General features: G+C 41.3%; 1 protein-coding gene across 15 annotated transcripts in view; it reads left to right on the top strand.

Moving 5' to 3' along the window:
- Nucleotides 1-22,974, top strand: part of LOC132152952 (syntaxin-binding protein 5-like) — a 147,070-nt gene that overhangs the window by 83,701 nt on the left and 40,395 nt on the right. For 9 of the 15 annotated variants that reach the window (XM_059561981.1, XM_059561977.1, XM_059561982.1 and 6 more), the window contains exons 6-11: nt 8,118-8,181; nt 9,177-9,260; nt 12,010-12,133; nt 12,662-12,737; nt 21,569-21,726; nt 22,897-22,969. In XM_059561981.1, the coding sequence (XP_059417964.1) occupies nt 8,118-8,181; nt 9,177-9,260; nt 12,010-12,133; nt 12,662-12,737; nt 21,569-21,726; nt 22,897-22,969 (579 nt within the window). The remainder of the gene's footprint in view (nt 1-8,117; nt 8,182-9,176; nt 9,261-12,009; nt 12,134-12,661; nt 12,738-21,568; nt 21,727-22,896; nt 22,970-22,974) is intronic. The other 6 variants (XM_059561974.1, XM_059561983.1, XM_059561978.1 and 3 more) reach the window with 1 other exon arrangement.

The raw sequence follows: 22,974 nt of genomic DNA, 5'->3' as shown, positions 1-22,974 counted from the left end.
ACATGACAGCCTCTAAACTTGGTACTAATACTAATCTTATTAAAAAAATACATTCATCAGTCATTGCTTCCAAAATGAATTCAATGGGTCATCTTGTTAATGCTATAAATGAATTACAGCAATGAAATAAAATTTCATCATGAACACTAACATGAACAACAATATCACATTAGACCACAGAAATTCCAAAATTATATTTCCCTTACATTCAACTTCCAAAAGTGCATTCATCTTTGCCATGTTACATTCATTTAGTTGACTATAGTGATATGAGCTGTATAAACAAAAATGGCATTAATAAAAACACTAACACTGACAAGCTACGCAATATCACGTTCAAAATCGAATGTGATTCATCGAATGAACACGATATAGCATAGCTTGTCAGTGATCTAAGGCTCTGTTTATTAAATGCATCTGAATAATTTATATCTGAAAGCACGTGATGGAGATTTACCAGTACTATTAATAACAGACTCGGCTTTACTGACGAGATGTGTATGACAATCACATGTGATTTATCGTGCAGCCCTTGTTTGTTGATCACAAAGTACAAAGTAGATGAAGAAAAGTAGGATGTCGTGTGTATTCAGAGCGCCACCATTACTGTCCAGAGTGCATGGAATGGTGTGTCGGATTGGTTGTTGCTGTTTACAGTGCGTGGAATTGGGCGATGTGATTGGTTGAGTGGATATATCACATTCTGCAAAAAAGGTAGACTGGCGATTGTCGCAGTTTGGAAAAAAAGGGAGAAAACATCACCTAATAACTCGGCAAATATCACATTTTGTTTAAAATTAAAAATGGACTTTTTAATAGCAGATACAATACTGATTTTGGTGGAAACTCTATTTTATTTTATTTATTTTTTAAATGGTGTTTATCGCGTTTTGGAACCAAACTCTTCATATTCATAAATAATTTATCTTGTCGAAATGATGAAATTTGATAAATATTATTTTAATTAAAGTATTTTTAGCTTTTTGTATTCATATTTCCTTTTCCTCTCATGTGTAGTCTACTCCAAATTTCCAGCTGCTTTTGAAATATTAACATCATACTATTGCACTATGCACAACCTAGAGGAGTAGGAAACTGAAAACAGAGAGTTGAAGTGAACTGATTACAGAATATGTTGAGCTGCTCTACTGCACCCACATACTCTTCATAGTATACTGTGATGCTACCATGTTACTGTACATGAAAAAAAAAAAAAAAAACATGGTATTACCATGGTACATTTTGATATTTGGTACTTTACTCAGTGATTTTTATTGTTATTATTGTTTAGTTTCTTAATATATCTCAGCACATAAGAGGAATTACAGTAATTCTTATATCATATGACACATCATAATTATTGTATTAGATTGTGAAATGCATTTTGATTGCCCTTCTATTTATACATGGCACTTTCTGCCATTGCTTTCATGGCAATGTTTATGTGTTCTATCTGTCAGTTTTTAAACAAGAAAGCAGCTTTTTTTCAGCAGTATCTGAGAATAGGTGAAGATAAATGCATGCACACATTTGTTGTATTGAGGGAATTCTCCTTTGCAGAGACAAAGTGCAGCTCATTTCAATAAATAAATAAGAATAAATATATATATGGCCCCTGTACGCTGGCAGTAGGCATCCTCTGATGGAAATCAAGTACAAGTATAGAAGAGAAGCCAGAGATTTGTTTTTCTTTCTCTTGATGAAAACCAGAGAGGGATTCAACAGGGTGTGAGGGATTAACTGAGATCCTTTAACCTTACAGCATTCAACAATTCCACACTGTACTACACTGAAATCAGCTGCCTTCAGCCTGCAAATCTCACTCCATCAGATCTGTTTTTTTTTTCTTTTTACCAGAACCTTTCAGAGTCATATGGAGCAAGATATCTAACAAGTCTTTTATTTTTGTGGGACAACCTTCAAAATGTGCAGCTTCATGCGCTTGTCTCGATTCTGCACATAGTTAATCTTAAACCTCTGTGCCTGTTTTCAAGATATCTGAAGAGCTTGCTGATCATGCTGGGAACCCTGATCCTAAACATAATCAGTACACCACGGATCTGCCTTGCAGCAGTATGTCACGCCTACAATTCCAAGTAATCTGTTTTAGACTTTCAACATCTTTGGAAATGCCATGGAGGAATTTCATGTTTTAGGTCATGCTGCACGTTTTAAAATGTGGATTGTCTGTTATGATGTTCAAATCTTTTTCTACAAGGCTGATGTTTTTTTTTTATTTTATTTTTTTACATAACTTCTAATGGTTTTCGGGATATTACAGGAGCATGTCAGTGCCCCTCAAGCCTATTAAGGATTTTTAATGGTTTTTATTTCACAGAATTTCCTTGCATTCTAATGATAACTAGGTTTGTCAAGCCCAATGAAGCTACACTGATTTAAAAAAATGTGTTACTGGATAGATAGATAGATAGATAGATAGATAGATAGATAGATAGATAGATAGATAGATCAGAGCACAAATCTTGTTTTTATAGCAAAAAAAGCTGTACAAACACCACTATCCAGCAGAAAATACCCTGTGGTACTCTTAAGCTTTTCAAATCACACTGACCAAATTGCAGCCAACCAATTTCCGGTTCTTCACAGTAATATTCAAGGCTGTTATCCTGAATGAGGCTTGTCTTGCTTTTTCAGCTGATAAGCAACACACACACACACGCACACACACTCTCTCACACTTATCCTGGGTTCTTTTACTGTCAGGCTTTGGCTTAGTTTACACACACACACACACACACACACACACACACACACACACACACACACACACACACACACACACACAGAGCCAGACAGTGTCTTACACACTGTTTGTCCGTTTGCTCAGAAAGCTAGACAGGTAAAGAAAAGTTGTGTTACTGATTTTGAAAAGGATGGAATGAAATAGTCAGTGGAAAGAAAGAAAAGAAGAAAAAAATATCCTATTATACAAAGATATATTTGATTGGGGAGAAAAGTTAATAAATTAATAGTTCATTTATTAACAGTTTTGAATAGTCTGTTGGTCTGAGATAGAAAATGTGAACATTTTCAATTTAAAACATCCCATAATCATTTAAAGAACAAATTCAATAGCGTTTTGAAAAGGATTTGGAAGAAGTAGTCTGTGAAAAGAAGGAAATTTAAAACAAAATGTCTATTATACAAAGATGAAATTGATTGAAAAGTTAATACATTAATAGTTGATGCAGTAAATTAATAGTCTGTGTTTGAGGTAGACCATTTGCACATTTTCAAGTCAAAACTGTCCCAAATTCATAATAATTTTAATAGCATTTTCAGAAGGAAGTGGAAGAAATAATCAGTGGAAAGAGGGGAAGTCGAAAGAAAAGAAAACCCATTATACAAAGATATAATTGATTGGAAAGTTTAAAGCCCTGCTGTGTGTTCTTAGACAGAAATTAAGATAGGAAGAGGAGTGTATTATGGCACTCTCACAATGACTTTCAGTCTGTTAGTTAGATCACACCAACAGGCCTCATAGGGTGAGCTGAAAAAAAACTGAGAAGAGAATCAACACTGTGCTGGACGTTCCATCAGACTGAAATTAGATTTGAAGCCCAGCAAGACAGAGACTCCTTTAGGGATGACATATCTGTCCTATATCCTTTCTGCCTTTGTCTTTCAATAATATAATCACTCTTTTACATAATTTCTTGAACCTGCAAGAGGTCAAAACACTCTCCAAAAGGTTGCCCTTTTCTTTCACTGGATGAATCAAAACTGCTTGATTTTGGTGAAGGAGTCACATCTTCACAATGAGTCTAGGTTAACTGGTTGCAAAGGCTCTTTAGGCCCTGCTGATACTGTAGATGTGGTAACTTCACTTCCAAAGTCATATTTTTTTCAGAACCGATCCAATCCGATACCCAACATTCTGAGTATCTGCTGATACCGATCCAATCCGATACCAGCACAGTGTTTTGTTTTTTTTACCAATGTAGAATTTCTATGCTTCTGTGTTGACCTGATCATCACTCTTTTGTGTGTTTAACACAACCTACTACATATAAACAACTTAATTTTAATGAAAATTAACAAATGAAAAAATATATCATAATCTATGACAAAAATACTATTATAAACTAGGTTAGTAGATAATTCAGCAGCAAAAGATACTCTGGATTCTAGAAAAATCACAGGTGCACAATAATTTTATAAAATATAGTTAAATATTTTATTTACAAATAAAAGTGAATAAGTCTAAAATCTGGTAAAATGTACACATTTCTCATTATAAAATACATCAATGTAAAAACAAGTATATGCATTACAGTTTTTTTCGATTGCTAAATGACAGTGAGCACAACTGGAGCTCCATGTGCAAAATTCTAACTACAGTCTGCCAACAGTGACCTGAGCTAAACAGTTCACATCACCTGCAAAACTCATTCCAAGCAACACAACTCTTAACACATGGCTCAAAACAGGCTCAGTGCAGCCAAACACTACACACAACCATCACAGATAACACACACTGTCACTCAGAACACACTGAGAGGAAAAACACTCGCATCAAACACCAATATAGAAAATAATCACTTTTCATCTTTACAGTTTGAACTATTTCAGTGACTTCATACAAAGTCATATTTTCTTCAAAGAAAAGAGTGACATTCTTTCACATGATTTATTTACATTTTTAGAACATAACGTTTCTTTAAGGTAAATGAAGATTAGCAGTTTGCTTCAATACTCTGTGATAATTTTCGGAATTACAGTAATGAGAAAAAAGGTAGAAACTAAAAGTACATACTGTAATTCGAACAAATAATTGAGGGGCTAATCCTGAATCTCTCTAGCATCAGGCCACAGGTTTTCATCAATATCACATCTAATGTTCTCTCTTGCCATGCACCTGCATGACTTCCAAAAGAGACATTTAGTCATGTGGGTGGTGATCAAACACTTTACACCTCCAGGCAGAGAAAAACTTCTCTGTTGGGTTGAAGAAGGGTGAATCTGCAGGCAGGTACAAAACCATAAATCTGCGATGTACTGCAAACCAATCTGTGGCAACTGCAGAGGGATGAAAAGCAACGTTATCGCAAACTATGACAAAAACTTGGGGGGTTCTTACTGGCTCCCCCTGTTCTGCTGGCACTAGCTGAGCATAGAGCTGTTTTAGGAAAGCTATAAGCCTTTCTGTGTTGTATGAGCCAATGAGTGCTGTGTTGAGAAGCAAACCATCATTGGCCATTGCAGCACACATGGTGATATTTCCCCCCCTTTGGCCTGGAACCTCCACAGTGGCCCTTTGACCTATAACATTCCTTCCTCTGCACCGTTTTCAAACATATCATTATCAGCCAGCATTCCATCTTGAATCTCCCGCAGTTTTATTGCATGGTTGACAACAACCATGTCAACAATAGCATTTTCCTGCGCATCTGAAAATATTTTTTCTCTTCCTCCTGTTGGGGGCAGCCTTTGGGTCCTGTTGTAAAAATATATTTTACAGTCAAACTTACTGTAAGGTGTATCTGTGTAAATATTCTATAATTGCAATACAAAATAAATTCCTGTAATGTTTTCATTTACTGTAAGGATGTAACTCTCATCTCTTTGTATGATGGAAAATTCATATAAAGAAAAAAGATGTTTCTTTTAAATGTATAGCACAGTAATAAAGACAGCAACATATCATACATGGGACAGAATAAGAAAGACTATTAATAATCTTTGATTAATCTTTGATAACCGATCCGCAGGAAATGCCAGTATGTCACACTAATCAAGATTAAATTTCTAATCCATTTTTTTTTTTTTGAGAGAAATTATATGATTATTATATATGTATAATGAATGCAATAATAGTCATTTTTACAGAGCTCTAAATCGTATAAAATGAAGAATTAGGAAGATGCTTTACAATAAATAAATAAATAAATAATTAAACAAATAAATAAAAACCACTGATTAATCCCAGAGTCGAGAAAAGAGCCATTGCAGAAATAGAGTTATTATGATGGACATGCCGTGGTCTGGTGGAGTTGAAGGTCAGTCGATTATGAGAACTGGTGTGGATCGAAGCAAGCCTGTGTGAGAAACAAGCAGTAGACAAAGGGACTTCAGCTGAAGGACTACTGAATTGAATGAGGTGTTTGAGAAGGTATTTGTTCTGTGGCTGTGAGCTGATATGATTAAACAGAACAGAAAAACTGCCTGGTAGAATAGATGTGCTGTATGCACCTTATATATACCTCATTTGATATCTACGGAGCCCCGCACATGACATGCAAGAAAAAATAAATAAATCGTGCTCACGATTTAGGAAATCGAGGGAACGAATTAGTAAATCGTGCACACGATTTAGCCAAATTTTTTTCCTGCATGTCATGTGCGGGGCTCCGTTAGATATCAGCACTGACCATGACTTTATTTGCTGAATACCTCTTCGTTGCTTAATTTTAATATAAAGAATCATAGTAAAAATTTTTTTGATTTTGATTCTTGTGTATGAGCAAAGAGTTCATAATTTAGCTGGTTAGTGTGGTTCTTCTAGCCACATCGTGTGTGTGTGGGGGGGGGGGCTTCTTTCTCCTTTGATGGCCATTTAAAAGTAGCTGTCTATTCTGATATCCTTTCTTTTTGAACAGTTAATAATAATCGGAACTGCCATGGGAATGGGAATGCAAAGTTTTATAGACCTCTTTGGTATGAGTTTACATTACAAGAGTGCAGCGGGCATACAATTTAGGTCACATACTAGCTTGTGCACTTGTCCTCTTGTTACCTTATTTTGCTCAAGGCAACTGAATCTTTTGCAGCCTCAGCAGCATTGATACAAGTGTGATGAGTTGACAAAAGTATCCTATGCTTTCAGCGGGGGTCATGTGATGACTGTGTTTCTCATGGGGAAGCCAGCCATATAATATATGCTGTGGTGCTAGAATTATATATATATATATATGGGATATTTTGTTTTTTGTTGGCCAAGCATCTCTGTAACGTGTAGTCAAATAACATTTACAGTAGCAGAGACAGACAGATATGTGTGTATCTGTTTATGTGTATACAGGGGCATCATATATATATACACTTGGTGCCCTAGGCGAGAAAATACATATATATATATATATATATATGTGTGTGTGTCTTAAATTCAATATATGTTTGAAACATGAATTTTTTAAGTGAGGGTGAGTAGACAATGACAGAATTTCTAGTAGGCCTATAAAGCAAATGATGTGTGCAAGGTGAAAATAGATGAGCAACTTTTGTTCTACACTTATAGTTTTAAGTTTAATTCGTATTTAGGAAAATGTCACATCTTACATAAAAATGAAAGTTGTCCTCTTGGTGTGTTTTTTTAGAACAATCGTTCTCAATTCCAGTCCTCGCGACCCCCCCACTCTGCATATTTTGTATGTATCTCTTATCACTTCAGATGTTTGTTCAATTCGACCATGAGTGTACTGCGATGTGGACTTCACAGGATATTCCTCCATGATTCCAGTTCGAATGGAGCGTACATGTTCCATTCAGAGAACATTAAAGTGTGTGAGGCGTGAATTTAAATTGTATTTCTTTACAGAGGTACATTATGTCACAGTTTTCTAGTGAGTTTTGTCTGTGTGAAGATGCTGCAGACCATGGTGTAGCGGAAATCCATGAATTAATATTCTGAAGTAAAATAAACTTTCATTTCACTGGAGGCTGTCAGAGCACATTTTCCGACCTGTCACTCTTTGCCTTTGAAATGCTGCTGAAAAGAAAACCAGAGACATGTTCATTCGTGCATTGACTTCAGTATTTTTATTCCCCCATAAAATGATGTGATGGACATAATGTTTCAGCCTTAATGTATTTCCTGTTGAAACAGGAAGTCTGTGTTCCGCAAATCCAAAGAAGCTCATCAATTTTAGAATTAGCCAATAGAAGTTAGCTTAAGACACATTGCTAAACCACAAAGAGAAGGACCTTTTATACGTGTGTATTTGTTGAAAGATTATTTTGTCAGCTTTTATGAATATGTTAGATGAGCTCAAAGCTAATAGACATGAACTACAGAATAACCTGCAAGCAAAGAGAATGTGTCATTTCCATCATCCTGTTATCTTTTGAAGGAATTTTTCTTTTTCTCTCATCCCCAGATCAACAAAGACACATCCAGGTCCCGTTGTTCATCTTAGTGACAGTCCAAAAGATGAGGGAAAGGTGAGGAATGCATTTCTCCTTTTTCAAATTTTTCACTAAGATCAAGAGCTCAAAACATTTTAGTAAACTGAAAACTAGTGAGCACAAAGACTTTACCGCTATGAATAAAATAAATAAATAAATAGTCCCTAGTGTGACTGCTGGAGTTCATTATAAAAGGTAGTTTGCATGCATTGGCACAGTTCTGATTCATTAACAATCAGGATACACACACATACACTTGTTATGTGACCTGATGTTCACCCCGACTACTGGTGTTAACATCTTGTATCGAGGATGCATACTAAAAATATTGCTCTCACTCTCCCAAACACACAAATTCACATTCATTTAAAGGAATAGTTCAGCCCAATAAAAAAAATACAAAAGACATTTTGTAGTGTACCGTGAGGTCATCTTCCAAGAAAAGAATCAGGCGGGATTGCTGTGGTTACATGCTGTTGTAGTCACAGCATGTTTAAAGGGACCAATAATGGTTTGGAAAAGAAGGCCGAACAGAAAATATCCTTTGGCAGAGACAAATATAAAAGGTAGAGACAGTCCAATGTCAATTTAATTTGAATTTGAATTAAAGGAAGAAATAAAAAAATGTGATGAAATTGCAATTTTGTAAATTTATTTTCCTTTCATTCCAATTCAAATTCCAACTCAACTTCCTCAAGTGTGTGGCCAGATCAGTTCAAATCCACACACATGATCTGAAAGGAAGCCAGTGCATCTGTGACAGAGAGAAGATTCCCAGGATGGAGCATGGGTCTGTTTTGATCAGTGCTTGCTCCATCATATACAGTTAAATAATAAATGTGCCCAATCACCGGAGTGTCTGTTTTGTTCTTAACCAAAACAGCCAAAAGGCTCTTGACTTTTTGTAACACACACTCTTACCCCTGTTTCCACTATTTATTGCCATTCTGTTGGGATTTATAGACTCCCGTAACTCTCTCTCTCTCTCTTTCTCTCTCCCTCTTCTGTGTGTGTGTGTGTGTGTTCCTCAGTTGCTGATAGGTTTTGAGAGTGGCACAATAGTAATGTGGGACCTGAGGGCCAAAAGAGCTGACTTCAGGATATACTATGACGAGGTGAGTCTTAAGTGTTTGTCATTTACACTTCCTTACAAAGGTGAAATATATATTTTGCAAAAAGCTATATATATATATATATATATTATAATACATAGACCATTTTCAACAGTTTGGGGGCACTATATATATATATATATATATATATATATATATATATATATATATATATATATATATATATATATATATATATATGTTTCCTTATTATTATCAATGTTGAAAACAGATGTGGTGATTAATATTTTGGTAGCACTTTATTTTACAGTCCTGTTCCTCATGTACATACTATGTACTTATTATAGTAATTACAATAAGTATGTAATAACTAGGTACTAACCCTGAACCTACCCCTAAACCTAACCCTACCCCAAGTAGTTGCCTTGTATTACCAGAACTTTCTTAGATAAATACACTGTAAGTACACTATAAGTATGTAAGTACACGTACTGTAAAATAAAGTGCAACCAATATTTTTGTGGAAACTGGATAAATGTTGTTTTAGGATTCTTTGATGAATAGAAAATAAGTTTAAAAGAATATACATACATAAATATACTGTATATATATTATGTAAGGAATATTTGACGATGGGCTGTTGAATTATAAAAAAAAAAAATGATGCACACCCGAGGTGGTGATGTGGCCATGACGTGAAGCAGAGGTGTGCATTATTTTTCGAATAATTTAACGGCCTGGAGTCAATTATTCTGCTTATACTATGGTTCCCACACCTCAAGACATTGATCAGATGATATATTTAAAGTTTTTGTACTTTAATTATTTTTATTATTTCTTCCGCATTTCATCCAAAGCCACTTTTACTAGTTTTGCTAGTTCCAAAACGTCATTTTAAAGCTGGTAATGGAGGCTTGAGCTGTTGATAAAATTCTAATGCAATTATTAATGAAGTTATTAGAAAGAGAGGGAGAGAGACAAAGACACACAGAGAAAGAGAAAGAAAGAGCTTATGTAAATTAAGCTACCTGTGTGTTCCTCAACAGTGTTCTGCAGCAGCGTCTCCAAACAGTGCTGTTATTGCCACACTAGTGAGAAATGTCATGTGTATTTACTTTTGGAAAATTGTCTGTCATGTTGTTGTTTTTGTTTTTTTATATTTTTTTTTTGCTTTTGGTATGAAACACTTGGCTCGTCTGCTAATTTTTTTCCCCACACTGTTACTGATTTACAACAACACTGAGCACAAGTCACTTTTCTGATTTAATTTCCCTCCTTGTGCCATGTGGATGTGTTTAGCATAATCACTGCTTGGCACACAACTTTATCTTTCTTCTGAAACTGGAACTGCCTCCTGCAGCCAGCTGCTCGCATTTATCCTTCCAAAACATGTTTCAATCACAGCACAACCCTTGGCTCACAAAACTTTCCAAAAACTCGCCATTTTCTCCTTCCAACCCTTTACTGTGGGTTTCAGTTCGTTGACTGTGCCCTCTGATCAACTGTCAGCGCTGCCTGTACAGAGCCACAGTCCCTTGGCAAGCGTTTTATCAGACTGGCTAAATGGAAATGTCTAGGGATATGTTAATTGCTACTTTAGATGCCCGTCCGGTATGCACAAGTTTATGGAGGAAAAAAATTAATACATAAAAAATATATACTTTTAATAGAAAGAATTTTGAGTGAGAGAGAGAAGAAAGAAGAGAGAAACTGGGAGCAAAAAGACAGGATGGAATTAGAAGCACAACACAAATGGATGTGTTTGTTAATGTTGAAGGAAATAGGAATAGATTTGGAAAGGTATAAAACCCTTTCCCTCACATTAATTCCTACAAATATACTGAACACAGAACAACCATCATGTTTGACTAACCACCTTTAGATTCAATTCAAATTTCATGGTGTGCTGTTCTGAATAATATAGAACATCAGCATCAAACACTTTAAACCGCTTTCATACACGCTACTAACAAATATCAAATAAATCTGATGCTGATATCATTTCACTTATTATTTACTGTGACATTAGTGAGTAGATGAGTGGAAAGCAGGGTGCTTTGATGGTGGAGTAATTACTGATATCGGATTATTGACTCTTAGATGGATGAAGGTTTGAGAGAGAGAGAAAGAGAGAGAGAGAGAGTCTTTCACAAGCAGGAACTATTAGTCATGTCTTCAGTTCTCTGATTTCTCTCATTTCCGGAGCCAAATTGATGATGCACACATGTGACAGCATCTCTGAATTTCTTTTTCTCTGTCTTCTTTCCCCTTGCTTATTTATTTATTTATTGTTCTTATAGATTCACCAAAGTTGATTTTATCAAAACTACTGTAATATAGCAACAGTGTGATAATTTATTTCAATTTACATTAATTGTAAATAACTTGTTTAATATATTTTAAAATGTAATTTATTCCTTTGATGGTAAAGCTGATTTTTCAGCAGCCATTACCACTACCACTACCAACACCATTTGGTGTTCCAGAAACATCTTTTTATTATTACCAATTTTGAAATGTATTGAACACAGCAATATTTAATCTTTAACCTAATCAAAGCTGTCTGACACATTGAGCTATGGTGCCCATGCCAGTTCGAATCCAGCTTGCAATAGAAGGGTCCCGTTTGTTCTCTTGTCTTCCTTATTTCCTATATCCTAATTTTTAAGCCACAAAAATGGCAGAATAAATTAACATTAGGAAACAAATGAACTGTTTTATGATCTGGCCATCATTTAAAATGTTTACTGATGCAGTCCTGATCGCTTCTCTTCTGGTGTCTCTCTGTCAGGCTATTCACTCAGCAAGTTGGCATCATGAGGGGCGGCAGTTCATGTGCAGTCATTCTGATGGCAGTCTGAGCATGTGGAACCTGAGAAACACAGCCAAACCTTTTCAAGTCACCTTCCCTCATGGTGGGTACACCCATAAAGTATATCATTTTTTCACATTAATAATAATTACAGTACAATATATTTATATTTCCTTTATTTATGAATCATTTTACTCAAATACATCTTCAAATGTCCCAAAAGGGAGATTTTGTCAGTCTTAACTAACTTCGGGAGCTAAATTTGACCCCAGAGTATAGCTAAGTAAACCCACACACACAGTTAAAGGCCCCTTCAGCCATGACTCACCATCTATTAGTGAAATCTGACTCTGACGTAGTCGGCAAACACACCCCCTCACCAGGTGTGTTCATTATGGAGGATGATTCAGTGTGTGGGTAAGTTTGATTTGACAGGAATATGTGATTCACTCTCAATCTTTGCCGCTATGTTTGGGGTCCTAGTCTCAGTGGTTATATAAAGATGAACACACTCACACTGGGAAAAGTGGTTTCTTAATCAGAAAGTTCTGGACATTAATGTAAGAAAGGTTCAAGTGAAAAAGTGAGAACTCGCCATTTTATCTTTGTTTTTGTTTTTTGTTTTTTTCAGGAAAAACTCAGAGAGATGGAAGAAAAGAGTCATGTAAACCCATTCTCAAAGTCGAATACAAGACCTCCAGAAACAGGTAAGAGAACGCACAAAAATCTCAAACATGGGTATAAACAGCTGTTCAGTTTTGGGAAATCAGGCAGTCTTGAGTGTTTTTACTTTATTTAATCCTCCTATTTGCTTGCGAGAGATGTGTCCAAGTTCCACTCGAGAACCATTACTGCTGTTTTATCTGGTAACAAAACAATTAAAGTTTACTGTCTGTTTTTATGAAGCCTATTTTCATTGGGAGATGAGCAGCAAAACATCATTTGAAGAAACTTCCATCTTTGATTGCTTTATCCTTTTTTCCCCATGCTGTGTTCAAATAAGTGGTCACGTGTTTTAATGATATTTTAGATTAGCTTTCCTGTAATATTGTTTTCCCTTTTTTGTCCTATTTGCATAGTGAGTAGTTCAGGGTTGTGAGGAAGACTTTAAAGCAGGGTGGACTTGCCATCAGGAGCACCCGGACTTTTAAAATATATATATATAATTTTCTATTTTTTTATATATACATCTAAAAAAAAATTTAATGACGGAAATCATAATATTACATCTCTTTTCAAGGAGTGTGTTTTGCCCTCCCTCCCTGTTTAGTTTGGTCTACTCTATTGTGTATCTTGAAACACGCTCCCTTTCACGTCGTCTAATTTACAGAGAGAGAGAGAGAGAGAGAGAGAGAGAGAGAGAGAGAGAGAGAGAGAGAGAGAGAGAGAGAGAGAGAGAGAGAGAGAATTTATCCGGTACAGCAAATTTCTCTGAGCAGCAGGCCACTGTATACGTTCACTTAAAACATGTTTACGAGAATACTTGCAGAGACAATTAATTTGAGATAATTTTGTGTGTATGTGTTCATTTAGAAGTTACGATACGCGAAAGACGAATCAGTTCTGTGTACGCGCATTGTCTGAAACGCTGCTCTCAGCATGTGCTTTAAACGAGTGCGCGCAAGCTCCGAGCACGCGCGAATAGTTTAAAATGCTTGAATCGGCAAGATTTAGAAACAAGTGCAAATGATAAACTATGATCTGTTTCACCCCTTCAAGAGAGTGAACAACACGAATCAGGTTAGGAATTTTACATCAATATTCAAGATAGCCTGTCGGGCAGGGCGGTGATATATTTGGAGCCCGACTGGAAAACACAATAGCCCTGGGACATTGAGCTAACGATTTTACGAGCCCTGCACCTCTGATCTATCCAGTTTGTGAACCATTAGTTTCCACACTGGTTTCGTTCAACAAAACAAATGATTATTTTAAAAGATTGACTTAAAAGAATCATCTGTTCACGAATCGGATCATTCCAGGTCAAAAATCATTTTTTTTTATTCATTAATTTTTTTTTTTTGTCTCTTATGCATTTAATATCATCTTATTTTCCAGTGATTCTCAAACAATTCGTTTGAACCAGTTCTAAGATCTTGTCTCTCTAAGCCTTCCTTACCATGAGCCTACTGCTCTGATTGGTCAGATTGTCCAGTCAGTTGTGATTGGTTTACCACATACAGTGAGTGTTGGAAATGATACGCCATAGATCCATATTTTGAATGCTCAATAGAAAATATAAACATCTATTATTTATCATGCTTACAGGTTATAGTTCAGTGGAACCAGCCGGTCCAAATAAACAGGGTACTGAGCCATTTTTCAAGAGCAATCATTTTGTGTTTCCTGCATTGAACACCCCCGAGAATGGAGAAGCAGTCATCAGTAAAATAATAAAAAAAGATTGGAGTTGTACTGCTGTGGTACAGTGGAATAAAAATAATTTTAGCCCCTGATTCTTTGCAGCCTCATCTTTTGGATGTGAAAATAAAACAAAAAAAATTACTTTCACGGCATAGGACACAACATGATGTTAACCACACAAACAACACAGTGAGTCAAGTTATTTACGTCCGGCCAACATAGAAAATAGACAGGCATTATGCAAATATGTTACCCCATGATGAGTAGCCGTCACGGAAGTGGGATTTGTATTACCAACAACTCATTTCGGCTGTTCAGAGACGATTCTTTCTTTTGGGTGACAATATCTTTATTTATTGTGCACTTTCAGTTTTACAACTTTGCAGATCATTTACATTAACAGCTACATTAAACTTTGCATGAAAGGCAATATTCAAAACTGTGCATTCCTATAGTATCAATTTATTGAAGGGACATTTAACGTCAAAGCGAGTTCTCTTACGAGAGCTCTCTCGTACTGCGTCTTAGCTAAGACGCTACGGGAAAAGTCTCTTTTCACGAAATACTGAAGCAAAAAATTATCCTTAATTTTGTATTTTTGTAAAGCGCATTTGCAGCAGTACACAGCCATAGGCGAGACGGCTCGCTCGCTCATTGGCTTGTTCTGCGGCAACTGCACAGCCTATCGAGCGCAGGCTGATGCAACATCAGACCAATAAGGGCGCTTCGCGCCCTTCTTGCCACTTCCCGCCGAAACGGGTGTGGCCCAACCTATAAAAGGAGCTCGAAAAGGCTGACTCACCTGATTTTTCATCTCTTCAGCGAAGCTCTCGCATCGCTGGATCACGAGGAAGCAAGCGCCGTCTGGAAGAGCATATCAGCAGGACGAGCCATCCTGAAGCCGCTGGCACCGCCGCCTTCCACTGCCGTTCCTGCTGCGCTATCCGGCGCCCATATCCTTTATAATCCTTGTTCTGTGAAATTCTGTGTGTGTGTTCGCCCTGCGACGCACATTCACAAAAGAGCTGCGTCTTTTTAAAGATGCCTTCGTGCGGCTCGTGCAGAACCCCGCTCAGCGAAGGAGATCGTCATGTCATCTGCGTCTCCTGTCTGGGTGAAGACCATGCAGCGCTCGCGCTCGCTGATGGCGGATGTCCTCATTGCGAGTTGATGCCTATGGTGACTCTGAGGACTCGCCTGGCATCCTTCTCGAAGCCTGCATCATCCGCTGCGCCGCAGCGCCGTAAGAAGCGCCGCTCGCAGCGCCTACCAGAACCGCCTCCAGCTCGGCCGAGCTCGCCGGTTCCCTCCGCTTCGCCGGTCTCCCCTGCATCGCTTCCCGATGCTCAGCGTCCGCTGCTTGCCGACGCGTCATCGGAGGAAGTGGATCTCAGGCCCGCGTCGGAGGAAGAAGACACGTGCTCTCTGCTTGCTTCGGGCAGTGAGGATTGGGCGAGCTCCGTGGATCTCGCGCCCGCTGCTCAGAGGCCCAGCAGACGGGGGGATATCGATAAGGAGCTGATGCGTGTACTCTCGTTGGCCGCGGCGAGCCTCGGCCTCGAGTGGTCTGCACCAGCGCCCCCTTCACGTTCCTGGCTGGATAGTAGCTATCTTCCGGATGAGCGCTCTTCCTCAAGCTCAAAACACGCCCCTTTTCTTCCTGAGCTTCACGAAGAAGTGGCGAAGGCTTGGGACGCTCCATTCTCGGCGAGAATCCGCTCATCTGTTTCGTCAGCATTCTCCACACTGGACGGTGCTAAGAACAGAGGCTACCTGTCACTTCCGCCGGTGGAACAGGCTATAGCAGCGCACCTTTGCCCGCCCTCTGCTGGACGGCGGACTAAGGCGGCGTTGCCATCCAAAGCCTGCCGCATGACGTCATCGCTGCTCGCACGGATATTCTCTGCTGCTGGGCAGGCTGCGTCTGCGTTACACACCATGGCGACGCTACAGATTTTCCAGGGCGATCTTCTCCGCAAGCTGGATGAGATGGGACCTGAAGCGATCTGTCTCGCGGATCTGAGGAGTGCTTCGGATCTCTCCCTCCGCGCTACTAAGTCCGCTGCACAGGCCATGGGACGGGTTATGGCTTCCGCTACGGTGGCTGAGAGGCATTTGTGGCTGACGCTTTCTGACATCAAGGAGTCTGAGCGCGCTGCGTTTCTTGACGCTCCGCTAACTCCTGCCGGCCTCTTTGGATCTTCCGTCAACGAGTTTGTGGAGAGATTCGCCGAGGACTAGAAAGCTTCACAGGCGTTCAAGCACTTCTTGCCGAAGCGCTCCAGTTCTGCAGCTAGCCGCTCTAGACCGGCCCCACAGAGCTCTCAGTCACGCCCACCGCCTCCTGCTGCGCCATCACGACAGCGTCAGCAACGCAGCTTGGGACCCCGTTCTCGCTCTTCGAGCCGTCGCCCCGCGCCGCGGGAGCCGCGGCAGAGGATTGCGGTGAAGCCAGAAGCCCCGAAAGCATCCTAGCACTGCTGGGAAAGCGCCGGTGTTCGAGTTCCGCTGCGGCCGAGCTCTCACCCAAGCGCGCCGCTGTTGCAGTTCCAAGAGTTGCGACTGCCTCAGTGTCTGCTGCAATGTGCAAGCCTGCACGAGTGCCCGCTTGCCTGCACACAAAAGCCGTTATCACGGCTACCCAGATGTTTCACAAAAACAGTGTTTTTTCTGGTGTTCCGGCCACGGCCGATGGTGCTATAAATGTTGTGACGATGCCCACTCCTCAGTGCCCATCTCCACATGTAAGCACAGCCCTACACACAGGGCCTGCGCTCATAATGTCGACTCAAGTCGGTCGCGCACACTACATAGTAAACGTGCCCACCCCTCAGTACCCACAATTACTATGTCACACGCGTCATGTGGTTTCTGTAAAAACGAAACCCGTGCACGCTCGTCCGGCCACGGCCGATGGTGCTTTAAATGCAGTGACGATGCCCACTACCCAGTGCCCATCCCCGCATGTAAGCACAGCCCTGCACACAGGGCTAGCGCACATAAGATCGACACAGATCGGTCGAGCGCGCCGCATAGTAAACGTGCCCACTTCCCAGTGCCCACATACACTATGTCACTTACGGCGCGAGGCTTCTGTAAAAACGAGGCCCGTGCACGTACATTCTGCACAGGCAGACGGCGAGTTGGAAGTGGTAAAAGTGCACACATGCAGCCCACGGTTACTCGCAGATGTATTGAGTCCCACGGGACCCGCTCAGCCTCCATCCAGTCGGTTAAGCGCCGGAACGGGGTCGAGGATGAGCGATCTGCCCGCTGTGATCAGCGCGCTCCCCGCCTCAGATGCGCAGCACACTCGAGCGCCGCCGTTGCCCAGTCAACAGAGCGCGTGTCACATCCAGCCCTTAGCCATTCATGCAGATGCATGGTCAGCGCTTCCAGGGGTTTCGGATTGGGTGCTAGGCATTATAAAGAGAGGCTACTCGCTACAGTTTTCTCGACGCCCACCGCGCTTCTCAGCGCGCGTCGAAACTACGGTCAAAACAGAAGTAGCACACATACTTCGGGCCGAAATATCAAAACTGTTGAGCAAAGGGGCTGTAGAGCCTGTGTCTCAAGCTCAAAGCGAGGGGGGGCTGTACAGCAGATACTTTCTGGTGCCCAAGAGAGACGGGGGTCTCAGGCCCATACTGGATCTAAGACAGCTGAACAAGGCATTGATGAAACGCAGTTTCAAAATGCTCACGACCAGGAAGCTCCTCGCGCAGATTCGCGCAGGGGACTGGTTCATGTCAATAGATCTGAAGGACGCGTATTTTCAAATACAGATAGGGTCAAACCACAGGCGGTTTTTGAGATTCGCCTTCGAGGGCCAGGCATACCAGTTTGCAGTCCTGCCATTCGGCTTGTCCGTAGCTCCTCGTACGTTTACGAGGTGCATGGATGCAGCGCTCGCTCCTCTCAGACTCAGAGGCATACGAGTGCTGAATTATTTGGACGACTGGCTGGTTCTGGCCCAATCACGAGTGGAGCTCGTGGACCACAGGGCCGTTTTACTCGATCACCTCGAGAAGCTCGGCCTCAGTGTCAATTGGGCGAAGAGTTCGCTGAACCCCAGTCAGACGATCCTGTTTCTGGGTATAGTTCTGAACTCGTGTTCCATGACGGCACGACTGTCACCACAGCGCACGATGGGCATTCAGCGCGCAGCGAGTTCTTTCCGCTGCGGCGCGACTGTGTCGCTCAAACACTGTCAAAAGATGCTGGGTCTCATGGCCTCAGCATCTCCGGTTCTGCGGCTGGGGCTGCTCCGCATGCGCCCCCTGCAGTTCTGGCTGAAGGCTCGGGTGCCGCGCAGAGCGTGGGCGTCTGGCCGGCTGCATTTCAAGGTCGATCAGAGCTGTGTTGCGGCTCTAGCACCTTGGACAGCGAACGGCTGGTACCGATCAGGTGTAAGCCTGGGGACTTCCACGAGTGTGAAAATGGTGTCGACAGACGCCTCCACTTTGGGATGGGGAGCGCTGCTCGAAGGCAGACCGTCCTTTGGCCTATGGTCAGAACGGGAAAAGCTCCATCATATCAACTGCCTGGAAATGCTGGCAGTGGAGAACGCGCTGACGCGCTTTTGTCCCCATATCAAGGATCACCACGTCGTAGTCCGTTCGGACAACATGTCCGTGGTGTCCTACATAAATCGCCAGGGCGGTCTCGGGTCCCGAAACCTGTACAGGCTGACGGAACGCCTCCTGATTTGGGCTCAACGCAACGTGCGCTCGCTGAGAGCAGTGCATGTGCCTGGACTGCAGAATCTGGGTCCAGACAGGCTGTCCAGAGGCAATGTCCCTACGGGCGAATGGTCTCTACACCCGCAAACAGTTCGGCTGTTGTGGGAGAGATTTGGCATGGCGGAGGTGGACCTCTTTGCGTCCCACGAAAACGCTCACTGCCCCGCATTGTTTTCCAAGAACGAAAGCGCGCTGTCACGGAAATGGCCGTGCTGCCCGCTTTATGCGTTCCCTCCCGTCTCCCTCCTTCCGCAGGTGATAGAACGGGTGAGAGAAACGAGATGTTCAATACTGCTTGTGGCACCTCTTTGGAAGAACCAACCATGGTTCCCAGATTTGATGCAATTAGCAGATGTCGCCCCATGGCCGGTACCGTTGAGGAGAGATCTCCTCTCGCAGGCCAGGGGCTCGATTTGGCACCCTCAACCGGAGTTGTGGTCCCTCCATGAATGGGCACTCAACGGTTACCCGCTGATCTCGCAGTGGGAGTGCTAAATACCATCACTCAGGCTAGAGCTCCGTCGACACAACGTCTGTATGCCTCGAAGTGGTCGGTGTTCTCCAGCTGGTGCACAGCTCGAGGTTATTCACCCCTTAGTTGTGAGGTGACGGAGGTCCTCTCCTTCCTACAGGAGCTGTTGGATAAGGGCAGAGCCCCATCCACGCTCAAAGTTTATGTGGCGGCCATCGCGGCTTTTTCTGAAACGGCGTCCAGTCAGTCAATAGGAAGGAACGATTTAGTCATCCGGTTCCTCAGAGGAGCTAGGAGGCTGAATCCTCCCAGACCTCCGTCAGTCCCTATGTGGGACCTCGCGGCGGTTTTGGAGGCCTTGAAGGGTCCCCCTTTTGAGCCTATCCAATCGGTTAGCCTTCAGCATCTGTCGTTCAAGACAGTATTCTTGTTGGCTCTCGCTTCTGTGAAGCGTGTGGGTGATTTGCACGCGCTCTCGGTGAGCCAGTCGTGCTTGGAGTTTGGGCCCAATGACTCAAGGGTCATACTCAAACCTAGGCACGGTTATGTGCCGAAATCCCTCAACACACCGTTTCGGGCTCAGGTTATTGCCCTGTCCGCCCTGCCGGTGTCAGGGGAGGATGGAGACTCGAGTCTTCTTTGCCCTGTCAGGGTTTTAAGAGCTTATGTGTCTCGCTCTGCTGCCTTTCGGCAGACGGAGCAGCTATTTGTCTCGTTCGGTGGACGTTCCAAAGGAATGGCTGTTTCGAGACAGACTCTATCCAGATGGATAGTTGACGCCATAGCGTTAGCTTACGCTTCCAGGGGCCTTCAGTGCCCGTTGGGCGTCAGAGCACACTCCACAAGAGGCGTCGCCTCGTCGTGGGCGTGGTCTACTGGGATCTCCTTGCAGGATATATGTATGGCGGCGGGTTGGGCCTCGCCGTCTACATTTATCAGGTTCTATAACCTGGAGGTTCCCGCCTTGCAAGCAAGGCTGCTGTCGGCATAGAAGAATCAGGGCCCTGAGGGGAATTCTGAATTCATGAGTGCTATGCGCTGCCGACTGTTATATGGGCAGTATTGCGTAAGACCCGCATTGCCACATTGGTCAGGCCTTGCCTCGGCTGTGTGATGTCATATTGCCGCATCTACGGATGCTGCTAGATATGGGACGGAGGGCTTTCCCCCTTTTCTGTCCCGGACTCTCTGTGAGTCCCTCAGGTGACTGTGCTCTGTAAATCCTGGGCGTTGCTTCAGGTTTATCGGTGTGTGATCCCTGCGCGCACGGCGTTTTACATCGGGTTCCCGTAGCGTCTTAGCTAAGACGCAGTACGAGAGAGCTCTCGTAAGAGAACGTACTCGGTTACTAAGCGTAACCTCGGTTCTCTCTAGAAGAGCGAACGAGTACTGCGTTCTCTGCCGTGCGTACGATTCACTCTGGTTCGCTTCGGCGATGAAATAAATCAGGTGAGTCAGCCTTTTCGAGCTCCTTTTATAGGTTGGGCCACACCCGTTCGGCGGGAAGTGGCAAGAAGGGCGCGAAGCCGTCTCGCCTATGGCTGTGTACTGCTGCAAATGCGCTTTACAAAAATACAAAATTAAGGATAATTTTTTGCTTCAGTATTTCGTGAAAAGAGACTTTTCCCGTAGCGTCTTAGCTAAGACGCAGTACTCGTTAGCTCTTCTAGAGAGCACACACACACACACACACACACACACACACACACACACACACACCAACTGGCAGTTCTTTACTCTTTTAAGAATTACTCCTGCCATAGAGACTTTGTCAGTTTGACATCAGATGTTTTTACTAAACGAGGTTACGTTTAGTAACCGAGTACGTTTGTTTTGTGTGGTATAAAACTAACTTTCAAATAAGACCAAAGCTTTTGCTTCTTGTCATGATAAAGAAAAAATATCAGACAGACAACTATGGTTTTCCATTAACACTCTTTTTTAATTTTCCATCTTCCAGTAGTGAAGCATTTGTTGTCTTCTCCGGGGGTCTTTCGTACGATAAGGCAGGACGTAGACCCACCCTAACCATCATGCATGGCAAAGCCATCACAGTGTTAGAGATGGACTATCCAATAGTGGACTTCCTAGTGCTCTGTGAGACGCCCTATCTCAACGGTGAGTGTACTGAACAGGTCAGTCTTGTCTCCTTCTCTTTTCCATATCATTAGTGTTGTTTTTGGTTGGACATTTAATTGGATTGAGTAAAATCCAGTTTTTGTTAATTTTCTCATTGTAGACCCAATCATTAACAGAGAGTGGAGAGGAGATTAATTTAAGTAAATTAGTTCATTCGTTCAGGCAGTTCTTAATGGTTCAGTTCAAAACAACTGATTCATTTGAATCATAACTAAAGGAGAGTTCCAAGGGGTGCATGTTCTATATCTGAAGTCTTTCTTATTTTGAAATTAAATGTTTATTTAGTTAAATCATCACACAATTTTCTGTATTATTAAGTTAAAAAAATGAGGGTGTTGTATTTGTATTGCATTTTATTTTTATATATTTGTTTCAGTTTGATGTCATCACTTTAAATAAGATCCTGGTTGTATTTGTTTTTACAAATAAATAAATAAATAAATAAATATATATATATATGAGCAATATATATATATATATATATATATATATATATATATATATATAAATAAATACAATTATAGATTATTTTTTGGTAACACTTTACAATAAGGTTCTATTAGTTAATGTTAATATGAATGAACAATACATTTATTACAGTATTTATTTTTCCTTTTGGTAATGTTTTGTAAGTTAACCCTTTGGAGTCGATCCCCACGTATATGCGTTATGAGGCATCTTCTCCTGATATCCCCCAAAAGAACTTAAATTACACTTTCAGTTTTGATCGTACAGATAAGAGCAATACATCAATCGAATCTGTAAAGGGTCTACCTTTAATTGTATCCACACATAATAACAACAAAACTTTGTGCATTTATAAAATAAAGAAAACATACAAGGTGTGCTGTCCGCAGCCTTGGACTGCGGTGATCTTCATTTAGAAATACGTCATTAAAATGAACTGTAACTCAGTGAATACTCAACGAAGAGACATTAGAGATATATCTTTATTGAGAGATATAAATTAACCTTATTGTAAAGTGTTACCTTTTTTTAAGTCAGAGGGGTGCAATGTTGCTGTTTCATATGTCTCCTTTATATGAAATAATATCCATACATCTAGATTCATAAATCTATGTTGTTGAGTTCACCTTGTATTGAGTTCATAGATGGTTATTGGTTGAGATGTAGTGTTTTTGTTGACAGAGGTCCAAGAGCCGTATGCAGTGGTGGTTCTGCTGGAGAAAGATTTTGTTGTGGTCGATCTAACCCAGAGCAGGTGAG

This window comes from Carassius carassius, chromosome 11 (assembly GCF_963082965.1).
Source record: "Carassius carassius chromosome 11, fCarCar2.1, whole genome shotgun sequence".
In the NCBI taxonomy this organism is placed as follows: Eukaryota; Metazoa; Chordata; class Actinopteri; order Cypriniformes; family Cyprinidae; genus Carassius; species Carassius carassius.
The sequence above is the reverse complement of the archived record's forward strand: the minus strand, read 5'-3'. Positions and strand labels throughout refer to the sequence as shown.